Source organism: Talpa europaea (genome assembly GCF_964194135.1).
Source record: "Talpa europaea genome assembly, chromosome: 1".
NCBI lineage: Eukaryota > Metazoa > Chordata > Mammalia > Eulipotyphla > Talpidae > Talpa > Talpa europaea.
Genome location: NC_140073.1, coordinates 150,886,972 through 150,903,707, shown reverse-complemented (window position 1 = coordinate 150,903,707; position 16,736 = coordinate 150,886,972). Strand labels below are relative to the sequence as shown.

Sequence of the window (16,736 nt, the reverse complement as noted above, 5' to 3'; positions counted from 1 at the left end):
AGACTGAGAGGTTAATGATAGACAGTTTTATGGGCAAAGCAGTAAGAGCAACAGCTCTCTCAAGAGGAGACCAGAATGGGTTGCCACTCTACAACTCAAGAGTTAGGTTTTTAAGGCTTTAACTAAGTGAGTGGAAACCTTTCAGCGCTGAGCACTCTGTGTTGTCTTTTTGTTGATTGGATAGTGCCACCCGGGGTGGTTTTGTTCGGGTCACCCTGTGGGTCACTGGGTCACCCCCTCCTGTTCCCAGAGCTTGCTGCTTATCAGAAAGCCCAGATAGCACAGCTGGGACTTCCCCAGCTGGGGCTTCCCCAACTGCCTGCCTGCTCAGCAACTAACTGTCCCCCTTAACAGGAGTCTGCATCTCCTTACTGATGGTCTCAGTTACGAGAGTCTGGGCCACAGAGATGGAAACCACCACTTCCCACCAGTGCTGAGAATTTACTCCTCAATACCCAGGCCACGTGTGATTTGTGATTTTTAAATTCCAATTTATTTATTTACCATAGGCCAAGTATCAGAAAATGTGTTTCTCCCTCCCCCCTCAAAGGCTATATCATAAATATATTCAGCTTTGTGGTCTCTGTGGAAACTACGGGACTGTCTATGAATGTGCAGGTAGAATGAAAGCAAAGCAGAAGGCAACACTCAAACAAAGGGCATTGCTGTGCCAATAAAACTTTATTGACAGGACAGACTGCAGGCCTCAGTTTACCCAGTGCTAGAAACAACGTTGCCTTATAATGGGTCTAACGTTCCACCTTTGTCAGGTTTCCAGGAAACGGGATGCTAACCCAAGGCTCTGTGGGAATTCTTGCCCACAGTGCCTTTGGGTGTACCACCCCTTGGAGGGCATCTACCTCGCTCACTTTGTTTTTGCAACACACAAAGTTGGTCTTTCTTGCTGATCTTGACATGGGATTGTAGCAGCCAAAGAAGTGATAACTTTTGCTTTTTGTCTCTAAAACACAGTATAGGATAGAGTCACTCACTGTCAAGTCATTTCTTTAATAGATGCCAAAATTTGAAACTGTTTAGGTACATTAGAAATACAAGCATTAAGATTTATGATTTCTTAGAACTCATGAACTATTAAAATTGTGTTTCAAGCCCATCTTGCATCTTTGTTTCCATTTGTTCTCATGTAGGAAAAAAAGTTTTTTTCCCCAAAAAAATTATTATCTGAAATTTTGAAGACAGACTGTAAAGACAAATATCATGACAGTTACTAAGTCACTTATATGGAGTCATAATTAAATTACATAATTTTTTGTGTGTGTTTCATCACTTACAGGAAACCAAGGTGACCCTGCCAGCCATTTTGGACCACCCGGTCCAAAGGGTGAGCCAGGTAGCCCTGGATGTCCAGGTATAGCTACATGTTTTTCTTCTTAAAAAAAAAAAAAAAAAAGATTCATTGGAAAACTAGAACATTCTCCTATATATCAATGTATATATCTTTATCTTTATAGAAATGGTATAATTATAAATTAGTTCTCCCTTCTGTCTGGCACTGTGGAAACTTGCATTGGTATTAAATACACAAATCTTTAAGTAAGGGTATGACCATTGCATGAAGAGAACAAATGTCCATCCAGAGATGACTGGTTAACTAAGTCATGTCCAGCATCATTTTAGCTGATAATGGACCAGTTAGGAAACAGGCTTCTATTTCGATGGGCTTCTTGCATAATAGTTTTGTGTATTAACTTAAAATTTTCTTTGGCACTAAATACATATAACAGAATATCTGAGCAAAACTATTATGGGGCATTTTGTTTCTTATGAATCACTTTCCCAGATGAAAGTGGAAAAGGAACTTTTTGCCATTGCAGTGGCTCCTTTGGCTGTTAGACCTCCATTCTAGCAATCATCTGGGTCTTTTACAGCTCACTTGGTAAAATAGATTTAGATAATATATTTTAACTGAATTATATCGCTTACACACATTTTTTTATAAAGATTTATTTATGCATACAAGAACCGGGGTACAGGCCAGAGGTGTGGGAGGATGAGAGGAGTCACCAGAGACAGAGTGGGGAACAAAACAGGCAGACTGACCAAAATACACTGCTGAGGGGAGCAGCGGGCAAGCCAGGAGAGGTCTGCCACACCATGTGGGAATCTCCACGGCTGGCCGGGGATCGAGCCTGCACTGCAGGGGCTGCAGACAGCTTCACAGGGCTGCGCTCAACCTGCCGCGCCACTGGGGAGGCCCCAGCTTATGCACGTATTTGGAGGGGAAATAGCTCTGAAGTTAGCATTGGGGGTGTTCATATTGTCACAGTGGAATGGGGAGACTTGGAGGGAACCCTGGGGCCAGGGCGGTGTCATTGTCACTCTTCCTGTGCTCTTGGGAACATGGCTTACCTCTGAGCTCAGTTTCCTCACCTGCAGATGGTCCCTCTGTATGTTCCAAGGTTGGTGTAAGGATCAAATGAGATTCCTTGAAAGTAAGTTGTACGCTGAAAATTGTTACACAAATATAAAGTGTAATTATTGTCAACATCATCCTCAGCAGTCAGCAAAACATTAAAAGCATATTCTACACTGTGGTATTTTCATGTAAACCCTGAAGAGAGTGAGCTTTTATAAGACAAAAGGAGTCCAAAATGGAAGGCTTCGAAAGTACCTAATATTTTCTGTTCAAAATCAGAAGTCTGAGTTATTTTACACTAACTCGTCCAGGAAAATTTGCCTTGGCCTAATTTTCTGGCCTCCTGTGGTTATCACCATTTAAGTCAGTCCCTTTCCCATATGTCATGGCTTTAGCTTAAAATATTGAAATGACCTCATGCGTATTTCACCAGCCCAGTTTACTGAAATGTGCAATTTCCATCGACTAGACGAGGCTGCATTGAATTTCAACGAGCCTAGGAAGAAAGGTTAGATCTGCAGCCATCACGGGTGATTCTGTGATCGCACGGGGTTCACTTCTGCACCCCCTCCCCACATTCAACTCAGAGAGAAAATATAGAACAGACTATAGCAGAAGTTCTGTTCTTAAGACAAATGTGATCAGGAAGGCAGGTTTTTGAATGCTTGAATTTTTCCATCTGGAGATGAGGCTGACACGGCCTAACCTTTACTGTGGGAATGTTTCCAGGGTCAATAAAAGCACAGCGAGTGAGACACATAGATCTTAAATTCAATCAGGAAATAGACTAACATCTGTGTAATATAAATAATGATGATACCACTCTGTCTTTGGACTGGTATTTGCAGATTCAATGGGTCATTTTTAGCGCTGATTCTAGATTTAGTCTGTAAAATGTGAATTGTATTAAAGTCATCCATTATAAATAAACACAGGGAAATGATCTTCTCTAGCAATCAAAGAAGTGAAATTTAAAGTCAAACTGAAACATCATTTTATATTTACCAAATGAGCAAGAAAACAAGTCAATGGGCTAATAAGTCCTCAGAACAGGCTCCCAGAGCTCTGAACCATGCAATTGAGGATGGAGTCCACGTGGTGGTGAGAGCTGGTGGTAAACTTGGGCAAACCGTCGAGCAGCCCTGTGTGGAATGGTTTGTTCTAGAGGGGTCAAGAACTACTAAACTATTCTCTGCAATAAGTTGGGGACATGAGAAGTGACTTTTTTATATTTCTTTATTTAATTTTAGGGGTATGGCCACCAGATGCAGTGCATAATTCTGGAATAGAATACAGGTGGATAAACCAGCTGTGAATTATGCTGGAATGAGTGTTAGAATATTAAGGATGGCTATTCATTTTCTTGGCTGTGATAATGATTTTTCCACATAGGAAAATGTTACTTTTCAGACATATCTCCTGAATTTTTTAAGGATGAAATTCCATGTCTGTGATTTACTTTTAATATTTCATCATCTTAAAATGCATAAAAAGGAACCCAAATATTACCTTAGGAATTTTTCATGCATATTTCCTTAGGAATTGTTCCTAAGGAGAAAAAAAATCGATTTAAGATATAGAGAGATCTGCATGCAAAATGGAGATGAGTTAGAAACAACTTGAATGGTCAATGAAACGGGGCTATTAGGTGAATTAATTTAATTAAGATTAATTCAATAAGCTATGAGCTGTCATTTAAAAATGCTCAGTAAACTGCAAGCTGTCATTTAAAATTAGGCAAATTATGACAAACTTGAAAAATCACTCATGATACAATGCTAATTGAAAACATTAGAACATGAAATCACAGGTATTATTTGCATATCATGTGCATATGAAAATTGTTAAGTTAGTAAGATTGTTGGTATTCTATTTCCCATTTTCCCTTAAAGTAATCAATAAAAAAGTTATAAATATTAAAAAAATAAGACTAGAAAAGGGATGGGCGAAGTTGGAGGTTTTATAGATTCCCTGTCTCAGGAGCAACCTGCAACTACTCAGATGTTTCATTCCTTTTCTTTAGGACATTTTGGAGCTCCCGGGGAGCAAGGTTTACCTGGTATTCAAGGGCGCAAAGGACCCCCTGGAAACCCAGGACTGCCGGGCTCCTCTGGGCCACCAGGCTGTCCAGGTACTGTGAACGGAGTCTGGAACCTTCCCAGGCACTCGTGTATCTCCTGGTGTGTTGGAAAGAGCCATCCTTCGGCTGGACTTGGGTTTGACTCTGGCTTTACCCTTTTCCATGACTTTGGACAAGTCGCTTAAACTTACCTGTTCCTCACCTGTAAGTTGGAGGCAGTCTCAGGGTTGGTCTGGGGAAAACTAAGACAACACCTGGGAAGTGTGAAGCAGGTGCCAGGCCTTAATCTGATGGTCCAGCAGACAGAGGCTTCAGGTGTTCACCTTTAGGTGTTTTCTTTTCTCCTTTAGACTTAAGGCAAATTTCACACACGTGGTACATTTTTTTATTAATTAGTTTTTTTTTTATATCACTGTTCATTTTGAAACAATATTTGCTTCCCCCACCCCCTCAGGTGGAGTCCCCATAGAGTTTCCTTCCCCAATGCACCCGTGCACCATCACCTCATCCCCTGTGCTCCTCCCTGGCTCCCTCTGATCCCTCTCCCTCCTCCTCCCCTGCAGGAGGTCTCTGATTTCTAATTGTCTGGTTTTGCTTTGTTGTGTTTTGTACTGTTGTTATTATTTTTTTTACACGGATGTCTTACTAGGCTTCCCTATATTCCTGCCATAAAAGAAACCATCGGTATTTTTCTTTTTCCTTCTGGCTTATTTCACTGAGCATAATTCCTTCTAGCTCCATCCACATTGCTGCAGTTGGCATGATTTTATCTTTTTTGATTGTTGAATAATATTCCATTGTGTATATGTACCACATCTTCTTGATCCAGTCATCTATTTTTGGGTATTTGGGTTGGTTCCAGGTTTTACTTATTGTAAATGGTGCTGTAATAAACATAGGGGTACAGGTGGTCTTTTGAATCAATGTTTTTATGTCCTTTGGGTAGATCCCTAGTAGTGGAATTGCCAGATCATATGGTAGCTCCATTTTTAGTAGACTGAGGAACCTCCAGACAGCTTTCCCTAGTGGTTGGGCCAGTTTGCACTCGCACCAGCAATGTAGGAGCGTTCCTTTTTCTCCACATCCTCACCAACATTTGTTGTTGCTGGTTTTTTTGATATGTGCCATTCTCACTGGTAAGGTGGTATCTCAATGTGGTTTTAATTTGCATTTTCCTGATGATAAGGGATGTTGAACATTTTTTTCATATGCCTGTTGGCCATTTGCATTTCCTCTTTGGAGAAATGTCTTTTAAGTTCTTCTGCCCATTTTTTGGCTGGATTGTTTATTTTATTTTTGTTGAGTCCTGTGAGTTCTTTGCATATCATTGTGATCAGTCCCTTATCAGTTGAATGGAGTGCAAAGATTTTTTCCCAATCAGTGGGGTGTCTCTCCGTTTTGGTTAATGTCTCTTTTGCTGTACAGAAGTTTTCAGTTTGATATAATCCCAGGTGTTATCTTTTCCTTGACTATCTTCACTTTGGGTGATGAGTCTTTAAAGATGTTATTGCGATGACTTATATTTTCTTCTATATATTTTGTGATTTCAGGTCTTATGTCCAGTTCTCCTATCCATTTTGAGTTTATTTTTGTGCATGGTGAGAGGTAGTGGTCTAGTTTCATTCTTTTGCATGACACACACAATACATTTGAAGGGCTCCTTTTCCTGCCCATTTGGAATAAAGCTAGAGTTTTAAGTGATAATTGGCATACTCAATAATTTAGACTTGTATTTTTCTCCCCTTGAGGTCAAGTCCAGATTTTCCCCTAGAGTTAGAAGGTCCAGAAAGAAAAATAAAACAATGTTCCTGTTACTCATCAGTTAGGTACTTCGGTGGTCTTCCTGGTTGATGTCACTCATGTGCATCTGGGTGTCTGCAGAACTCTCCTCTTCTCCTCAGGTCATCCAGGAATGCCTGGGCGGAAGGGACATCAAGGAGAAATGGGCGATCCTGGGCCAAGAGGTCTCATGGGGGACTCAGGGACAGCAGGTCTTCCAGGAGTAAAAGGTAAGTCAAAAGGAACACAAGGTCAAAGGCCTTCCAGCACCGGGGCAAGTTCTCAGTGTCTCACAGATGCCCGGGGGCCCCTGTTTGGGTCAAGGGTCTTTCCCACGGATGCCAGTAGCTCCTTCTAGTCTTTCTTATTCAGAGCTTCGGGCAGAGCTCGCCTAGTTCCTGCCCCACCTTCTCCTAGTGATAGCGCTGCTATCTGGTGTTTGTCCCCCAGTTCCATAGTGTTTCGACCTATGCATGTGTTCTTTTTAAAGAAAGATTTATGTATTTATTGTATAGAAGAGCCGGGGTGTAGGCCAGAGGTGCGGCAGGTGGGGGTGAAAGGAGTCACCAGAGACAGAGTGGGAAGCAGAACAGGTGGATATACTGAAATACACTGCTGAGGGGAGCAGTGGGAGACAGGAGAGGTCTGCTGTGCCATGTGGGTAGCTCCCTGGTCAGGGATTCAACTCAGGCCACAGTGGTGACAGCGCTGCAACTCAACCCCTAGGCCACCAGGAAGGCCCTATTCATGTATTCTCTCTCCACTTAGACTCCTGTTATGTCCCAGACGCTGTGTTAGACAGGAGGTACACAGTTTTGAAAGAAATAAAAACAACCAGACATGTTTCCTACCCTCATGGAGCTCACAGTTTAGCATGAAAGACAGTCACTAAAAATAGGTACGTAAATAAATAGACATTTCTAACTGCGATGAGTGGATGAGAAGAGAATAAGATGCTAAGGAGAAAGAATCATTAGTATTCATTATCTTTGTTAGATTCAATTTTTTTTCCTATTTGAATTTTTTAGCCTTTTAAAGATAATAGTAGAGAGGTTATAATATACATCTGAATATTATATCATATCCTATAATAATATATAACATAGCACAACATAATGCAATTTAATAAAATATATTATTTACAAATCTCATATCCCACTGTTCATCAATGGTACTTACTTTTCTTCATACCATTTCTTGTATTTTAGAAAAAATATTTTTCCATGGGTACTTTGGGTGAACCCTGACATAAATGATGTTATCATGTTTGTTTAGAGATCTTTCTCACCAAATAGAATGATTTAAAAAAAAATAAGGACCATTTCTTCATCCTCAGCACCAAGTAGGTACCCAATAAGTCTGGAGGATGGTTATTGTATTTATAATTTTATGAATAAATGAATGAATGAATAAACAAGTAGGCGAACGAGAACTGAGTTAGTAGCTATGAAGTTGAGGGTGTCTCCTAAATCAGCAGATGGAGCTGTGAGCCTTACTTGGTAGGTCCCCATAACCAAGCCCTTCTATTTCCTCCTCCCTCCTCTACCTCCCACTTCCCTTGAGTTCTTTGACTCATAAAAGTATACATTTTGGTAAAACAAAAAGTTCCTCCTCTCAAAAGAGTTGGAAGCCTTTTCTTTTTGGCACAATTGTTTTATTGTTCTGAAAATCCAAGTGTCTTTCTACACTCATCTTTCCAGCCATCTGCTGGCTGGCAAAGCCAGTTTTCCAGGGAGTAACATGGCACTATTACCAGGTGTGGTCCTGTGGCGGAGGAGTCATTTATTTTGAAGAGATGAGACATTTCTATCTTTCTGTGTGCCCATGTAACCTGATGGGGAAAGTCCTCACCCCGGGACAAGCTATCTCTGTACCATTCATTTCCCTCTTCATTGGCATTTTCAGTACTGTGAAGTCCCGAGATTTGTCATAATGATCATTATTAAATGATAATTTTATTATTTGAAGAGTTTCTCTCATTTTTTGCCCATTTGCGGGTAATCCCTGAAGCTTGGTGAAAGGAGTCCTTGGCACTTTTCTCGAGAGTCTACAAAATCAACTTGTTAAAGAACCAAAGAAAAGAAATGGGAAAAGAAATCATTTCCCATCATTAACCGCTTGTGTTGCATCCCACATCTCCCTGCCCGGCCCCTCCACTTTAGTAAAACAGCTGGGATTCCCGCGGTGTCTGGGCCTGCACACCCAGTTTCACACCAGCAGGCCTCATGCTTATGCTGATTCTTCCTTCCCTGGAAATAGTTTGCATGTACCCAAGAACTCCAGTTCGACCCGTTATTAGATGACTAAGAGTTAATGAATTTGGTTGAAAAACAGATTTACCCAAGAAAGTAATCTCCAGTTGCGTCATAATTCTGTGCCACGAACGAAGAAACTTGTTAACATGAGAAAGATAGTGAAGCTCAGCCCAAGCCTGGCCGAGCGCAGACGCTGCTGCAGTCTCACCCCCTGGCCATGCAGTGACACTGTTCCACCGCAAACCACCCAGAGCAACTGGTCTTAAAACAAAGCAGTGGGATACATTCCTACATTTTAAAACAGCTACAATGTAAACTCCTTGCTGCCGTTTATCATGCCGCTATAAAAATGAACCACACACCCGCAGAAACACTTTGAACAGAGAAACTAAATATTTGAAGTCTGTTCTAAATAAGTCAAAGGGACTGATTATCTTGTTTGAACAAACCAGCTGCTGAACTCCAAGTTGTTTGCTCTGCTACAACAAGCCATATGGATTCTGCGTCCTGCTTGTGTTCAGTCAGATTTAAACTTTAATTTAAACATATGCTCCAAATGGCTTGATTCCTAGATTGGAATTCTCAAGTACGTGTGCCCTGTAAAAGGAAGACACTCGATCCCTAACTGGGCAAATTCATATAAGGATGGAATCCTGGAGCCCCAGACACAGCTCGCTGCAGCATGACAAGTGTGAAGAATGTGGATTGGGTTATTTGGGCTGGCAGCAAGTAAAATGTTGCATAAGCAAAAAAAAAAAAAAAAAAAACAACACCTTGAAATGTCTTTTATCAGAAAAGAAATGCTCTGCAGCTTAGAGCTGTGAAAAATTATAGAGGTTCCCCCCTCCCACTACGCGAGTTTCCCCTCCTGTCCCGCCCCCACAGCACTTACACCCTGAATGTAATTGCCCGGTTTGTTCTGTCAAGTCAGGATTGTTTCTTCCCTCCATCATCTCGTCAGTGCCTGTCACTAGGTGCATTTGGGATCTGAGGCTTCCTAGGTTAGGAGGCCATGTCTTATACTCTGTGTGTTCCCTTAGGAGGCACCTGCAAATAATAGAATTCAGTCTTATGTTAGAATCTGGTTTGATACGTTTTCAACTTGGTTCACTCATCCTCTGTAGCTGCAGTCACCTGTTTGTCTTTCCCAGTCAGCTCTGGAGTTAGGGTGACCAGCTGTCCCTGTTAGCTTGGGCCTGAAAGGATGTCTCGGGACATGGAACTTTTTGTGTTCAAATTGGGAGAGTCCCCAGAAGACAGGGATGAAGTGGTTACCCTATTAAAAATAGAACGTGTCTAAAGGTCCCTGGGGTTGGAGAAGTATGTTCAGGCTTTACAACAGAAGGAAAACTCAGAGTGAAGGTCCAGTCACACCGAGTTGACTGGCTAACACAGATGGCGGCTCCGATTGTGACTGGAGAGGGCCATGATTCTGGAGTGGGGGGCGTTGCCTGCCTGCTTTGAGACACGGTCTTAAATGATGGCATGAAGAAGGAGGATGGCCCAGCGAGGTGAATAAAACTTCCTCATTACCAAGGAATGTGCTTTGTTAGACTAATTGCCTCTCATCTGCACTGTATATATTTTATGCATGAACAACTTTCTTATTTAGAGATGGGATTGATAAAAAGCTTTCAGTAAAAAGGAAAAATTGCCCTTAAAAGCCTACCCAGATGTAGCTGCATTCAGCTTGGGAAGATAACACTGGGTCAGATAAGGGTCGGCCAGTGCAACAATGGTGAGGGGTGGGACTGTGACAACCCAGGATCTGGACGTGTTGATGTGACAGTGGGGGCTTGGCAGAAGCCGAGACATCCCGCCCCCGAGTGCCACGTCCTCGGAGCCATCAATCATGGTGGCTGAAGCTGAAGATCCAAACACATTGAAATAGCAAAGTGATCTCAAAGAATTTATTATTTTTTCAGATAGATAGATGGCAATAAATATCCAGATTTGGCAGATAAAGAAGGTCTCTGTGTTCTTTTGGTGCAAACTTGAGACGTTGGCTCATACGTAGGGAAGAGGATTGGAAAATAAACGAAGCCAGAACTGTTAAAAGTAGCCAGAAAAGAAAAGCTTTAGGGAAAAGAAGGGCATCCTGCCCCCCTTTTATTATTTTTTTTTTGGTGCAAGAGAATATGTCTCATTTGCACCAATCTCAAGTTTAGATTTTAAAAATAGAATAACATCCATTTCAAGAGCTGATAATAAATAGAATGGAACCAACTAACTGGTCCTTTTCTGTTCAGTCCACAGAGGACTTCTTTAATGAATAGAGAGTAATTAGCACTTGAATTATTTCTATACAAATGGATTCTTCTAATTCCCCACATTGCATTCATCCATCCTATCAATCTACCAGAGAAGGCCTTGACTTGAGATGGGAACTGTAGCACGTCTTTTTAAAGCTCCTCTCCACCCTCTCAATCCCTCTCCCTCCCTGTTCAACATCTCTGCTCCTGCATTCACTCACTCATTCAACAAACATATTGAAAACTAAATGTGTTCACATCGGGATATATGCTAAATGTGGGGGAGGAAAAGGCTGATGGGACTTGGTCTTGCCCTCAAAAAATTTGCCCAAAGTCCTAAAGTCAGTCAGTTACCCAAAGACTTGGTTGTTGTAAATGTTGGATGAGCAACAGCATAAGGGCCTGGAGGAATGCTGTGTGTCGGGGTGGGTGAGCGCACGTCTGTGTGTTGGTCACATAAACTGAGAAGGTTTTTATCACAAATTTGAAGCATGTGACCGGAAACTGAATGAACAACTGGCTTTTAGCCTTGGATGGGATAGAACAGCTGCAGGATGGAGGATCCATTCATGGAATAGGAGGTTACCAGGCTTGACCAGGGGCTAAGGAGTTTCTTTCCCCCAAACCAATCAGTTGAATAAGACATGTTTGAAGCACCCAAGTGACGTTGTGTGCTTATTAGTTATGTCCCTCCTTATTTCCCTCTTACCTTCCCTCTTTTCTCTCTATGCTTTCCCTCTAGATCTATGTATTTACATATTACAAATATATATTTCAAATATTTCAGTTCTATAAGTAACTTATAATTGAAGTGTTAATTGTATATATTAAAATGGTATCTATTACAAATATGGTATAAATATTAATATTATAAATGTATATATGTATAAACCTATAGATTTATAGGTGTCCAGTGAGAAGTAAATTTGGTAAATGACTCCTTAAAGAATAATCCTGATGTCTGACAAGATCTTGACAGAAGAGGAAGGCATCAATGAGATATATCTAGTTATAGAGACTGGAGTTTTCAATGATTAACATGAAATAAATTTAGCTTCTGTAAAGTAGCATCAGAATGGTTCTTCCCCAATGAAGTGGTTACAAATGTAGTCAAACATGACCTGAGGCGTGTTCTTTCAGAATAGCACAGTGCTTGAAAACAGAAATTAGGTAGGATATGAATTCTCCAGTATGCCACAGGCCCCACCCACCCTTATTGTCTTCTTACATTTGCCTGACTAGATCTGAAGAAATTAGCACTAGCAGACCATGGCAGAGTAAAAAGATCCTGAGCCAGGGATGAAGAAGCCTGAGTTTGCTCCTGTCCAATCTCTTTCTTCATCTAATATGATTTCATTGTCATCAAATCAAGGGCCACTTCTTTTTTTAATTCATTTTTTCTTTTATACATTTTTTACATCATTTTCATTTTTGCACAATGCATGCATTTTCCTCTTGGTTATAGTCCCCATACAATTCCCACCCCCCTTGCTTTGCTCCTACTCCCTCCTCCCGCCAAAACCCCACCCCATAGCATATCTCTGGTTTATAGTTGTTTGCTGATTTTGATTTTTACTTTATTATAATTAGGTTTTTTCCTGGTCCTTTATTTAGATTTTCTAAATTCCTGCTATGAGTGAGACCATCCGGTATTTTTCTTTGTCTTTCTGGCATATTTCTCTGAGCATGATCCCTTCCAGCTCCATCCATGTTGCTGCAAATTGCGTGAGTTTTATCTTTTTTGATTGCTGAGTAATATTCCATTATGTATATGTACCACATCTTCTTGATCCAGTCATCTGTTTTGGGGCATTTGGGTTGTTTCCATAGCTTAGCTATTGTAAATAGTGCTGCTATAAACACAGGGGTGCAGGTGCCCTTTGGAATTAATGTTTCTGTGTCCTTTGGGTAAATACCTAGGATTGCTGCATCATATGGAAGCTCCATCTTTAGCAGGTTGAAGAATCACCGCACAGCTTTCATAGTGGTTGGACCAGTTTACACTCCCACCAGCAGTGCAGGAGAGTTTCTTTTTCTTCACATCCTCTCCAACATTTGTTGTTGCTAGTTTTTTTCGTATGTGCCATTCTCACTGGTATAAGGTGGTATCTCATGGTAGTTTTGATTTGCATTTCCCTGATTACAAGTGATGTTGAACATTTTTTTATATGCCTGTTGCCCATTTGTATTTCCCTTTTGGAGAAGTTTCTTTTTAGCTCTTCTGCCCAATTTTGACTGGATTATTTACTTTATTTTGTTGAGTCTCATCAGTTCTTTGTATAATTTTGTGATCAGTCCTGTATCATTAGTGTTGTGTGCAAAAGTTTTCTCCCAGTTGGTGGGGTGTCTCTTTATTTTGGTTACTGTCTCTTTTGCTGTGCAGAAGCTCTTTAATTTGATGTAGTCCCAGCTGTTTATCTTTGCCTTCACTATCACTGCTTTGGGTGATGTGTCTGTAAAGATGTTACTGAGGTGTATGTCATGTAGTGTTTCACGTATATTTCCTTCCATATATTTTATGGTTTCAGGTCTTATGTCTAGTTCTTTAATCCATTTTGAGTTGGCTTTTGTGCATGGTGTGAGGTAGTAGTCAAGCTTCATCCTTTTGCATGTAGTGAAAGGGTCACTTCTTATACCAAGATTCAGTAATTCTAGACTGGTGAGAATTCTGTATCTCATTGGAAGAAGAGATGATCATGGTAGGGTCATAAATCAACAGTTGTACCAAAAAAAAAGTGCTTTAAGCTGTCTTAGCAGAAAATATCCATTAAATGAATTTGTTAAATAATAACCACTGGCATGGACTAGGCCCTGATGATGACCTCTAGACTGTGGGATCTTACTGTGCCCTCAGAAAAGGACAGAGCCTAGCAGGTGGGGCCAGTGAACTTCAGTGCCTGGTCTTCCCTGAGGGTCACGGGCCTGTGATTTATTTCAGGTCCCGCTGGGCCGCCAGGCCTGAATGGCCTGCATGGCTTAAAGGGTCAGAAAGGAACTAAAGGTGCTGCAGGTAAGAGGAAACATTTTCTTTCTTACTTTCTTTTTTAAGATATTATTTTTATTTATTCATGCATACCAGAACTGGGGTCTAGGCCAGTTGCGGGGGGTGGGAGGATTGGCCAGAGACAGAGTGGGGAGCAGAACAGGCAGATCTACTGAAATACGCTGCTGAGGGGAGCAATGAGGAGACAAGAGAGGTCCGCTGTGCCACATGGGTAGCTCCCTGACTGGGGCTCAAATTCATGCAGCAGTGGATGTGGAGAGCTTGATAGTGCTGAGACTTTCCCTGTACCAGCAGAGAAGCCCAAGAGGAAACATTTTCAAGAAACTGAGCTGCTGTCAGTTGACTATGAGCTGCCCCAGTGTCCTCTCACTTTACAAGATTGGGGCTTCAAAACTGAGAAAATGGATTAGCTATGAGATACAGATTGATTGGAACATTTTTTTTTTTTTGCTGAATATGACTTTTATATAAAAATGCCATTTGAGAATATTCTAAAAAGGAATGACTGGTTGCAGGGCCTTTTGTTGATACTGCTTGGAACTGTCTATTGAAATGCTCTGAATAATTGCTTAGGTGGAGTTAAATTTCAAAATGTTATGAATAACAAATAAATAGTTGGGTTTCTTTTTTGTATTGTTTTAAGTGTAGTCATGCCAAGCACGACCACGTGGCTCAAATTAGTGCTTTTAGCATCCCTCAAATAGCCTGCTGCTAAAACAAATTACCTGAACAAATTGCTGTTATTTTTATATCACAAATAGGCTGATCATCAACAACTGCATTTTAACTTATTCCATTATTTTAATACAGTGCACATTTGTTTCTCAGACAAATAGCTCACAATCAGACAAAGTAGCTGAAATCAAACAGGAGGATTTGAGGGACCCAGGGGAAGGAGTTGACTTGGTGCTAGTAGGTTTGAATAACTGTTGAAAAGAGACAAAATCTTGACTCAGTTTGGAAAATCAAGAAGTCATTTAGGTCACCTAGGATTCCTCTCGCGGCTCTTCCAAATAGTCTGCTAAAATCTGTGTCCCCTCTAAGACACCAGTGGTGTCCTCAGTCCACGTGAAAATCCACATGAGTTCTACTTACCCACCAGTTTCCACCTTGACTTTCAAACCAGTTCATTCATATTACTTATTGTTGGATCTAACTTATTTTCACTCTCCCTCATAGAGGTTGGAGGGTGAGTCACTCAGCTGTTATTTCTTAAACCTGGCAATCACAATAAACACCTGTGGTTGACTGGTGTGTTGGTGCCAGGAGAGTAAATGGAGCCAGGGAGATCGTGCAGTCAGTGGTTGCTCTCAACAGAACCAGCTGTCTTGCCACACCCCAATTTGGAAGTAGTTCCTTTCCAGGCACCTCGGCAGACTCTGTGCTAATGCTCTTTTCCTTGTTATCTTCATTAAGGTTTGCATGCAATAGGCCCACCTGGCCCAATGGGGACACCAGGGTTGAAAGGAGATCCAGGAGACCGAGGAAGCCCAGGCATTTCTCCTCCAGGTCCTTTTGGAGAAAAAGGCCCCCCCGGGACACCAGGTGAGAAAAAGCATTCATTTTGCTCCTCTGTCAATAGCTAAGTCCACGCTTCCCAGACACAATGAGACTAGTGTCTGAATTTGTTCCTCAGGCAGACGTGGGCCACCTGGTCCCAAAGGTGCGAGAGGAAGAGCTCCGGAGGGTGATATTCCTCACCCAGGTCCACCTGGAGATCAGGGACCTCCCGGCCTCAGTGGTCCAAGAGGTATGAGAAAGTCAGAGCCAAGGATGGGGGGTGGTGCTCCTTTTCTTAGATGCCTCCAGCTCTGCAGGGAGGTGGCACGTTGGCAGGCCCATCAGTTTGGTGGATGGAGAGATGGGTAGTGATGGGCCCTCAGGACCATGCCCAGGACCAGAGCAACCTTGTTAGAATTCCAGCCCACTCTTGTCTGGGGGTACAGGTGCTGACTCAGAGCAAGACTTCCCCTTGGCTTGATGCTGACCACAGTCTCAAAGGCGGCTTGCAGGAGGGAGTCCTATCTGTTTTGTTGGTCTCTAGCCCCTGCCACATGGACCACTGCCACTATCCCAGAGTGGCTGGGTGCAGGCCTGGAAGGTCACGGAAACATGACCTTCATGTGCTTCTGACAGTACACTTTGTCCCTCTCATCACTTCTCAGAGACAGACCACCCAAGACAATATCAGACAAAACAGGGTCAGACTGGAGCTGATCAGGGGGTGGGAAGAGCATGGCTCCATGCAGTCTCGTAAACAGATCACCGCCTTCCTACTAGAGCTCTTCTAAGTGACAAACCCACTGTCCTTAAAACCCTAGGGGTTTTGTAAAGGTGGGATTCAAATGTCATATAATTTTATATTGTGGAAAATAAAAGTAATTAAAATGTGCTAATAAATATAGAATTTAAATAGGAGAAGTTAAAACAGTAAAATATAATTTGCGCTCAACCCCTATGTTTAGATACTTGGTTTCAAACAGGATCATAAATTTAATTGAATGAATATTTCTTTCCATCAACCACACTTTCTCAAAAGCCTCTCACCAACGTGCCTGTGTATCTGTATATCTATCCATCCATCTGTCCATCTTCCACCCATCCTCCCATCCATCCAACCACCCACCAACTTACCTACCATCCTATCCATCCATCCACCCACCCATCCATCCATCTATTCACTTACCCACTTTCCATCCATCCATCCATCCAAAGCAGTGGGATGGCAATGTAAATATAATCATAAGCTGATAATTCCAGAAGGAATGACTCTGAAGGGAGGAGAGACAATGTTCTTTTTGTTGAACAGCAACTGAAGACCACACGATTTCTCAACTGGTTCTTTGAGACATACTCTTTCATTTCTGATAATACTGACTCTTTTATTCTTTGAATTCCCTCTATTCCTGGTTTGCAAACCATTAAGTTACTTTCCTTAAGAATCACTCAGGCAGGCAGCATGCATTTGTCTTTAAAGAGTCTTTTTACC

The 16,736-nt window shown here is 41.7% G+C and overlaps 1 protein-coding gene across 1 annotated transcript in view; it reads left to right on the top strand.

Annotated features, from left to right (window-relative positions):
- The window catches only part of COL4A4 (collagen type IV alpha 4 chain), a gene marked incomplete at both ends in the record, with an annotated part of 95,887 nt that overhangs the window by 64,035 nt on the left and 15,116 nt on the right, over nt 1-16,736 (top strand). The window contains 6 exons of the mRNA XM_084227841.1: nt 1,295-1,369; nt 4,401-4,508; nt 6,359-6,466; nt 13,682-13,753; nt 15,164-15,292; nt 15,384-15,497. Coding sequence (XP_084083967.1) covers nt 1,295-1,369; nt 4,401-4,508; nt 6,359-6,466; nt 13,682-13,753; nt 15,164-15,292; nt 15,384-15,497 — 606 coding nt within the window. The remainder of the gene's footprint in view (nt 1-1,294; nt 1,370-4,400; nt 4,509-6,358; nt 6,467-13,681; nt 13,754-15,163; nt 15,293-15,383; nt 15,498-16,736) is intronic.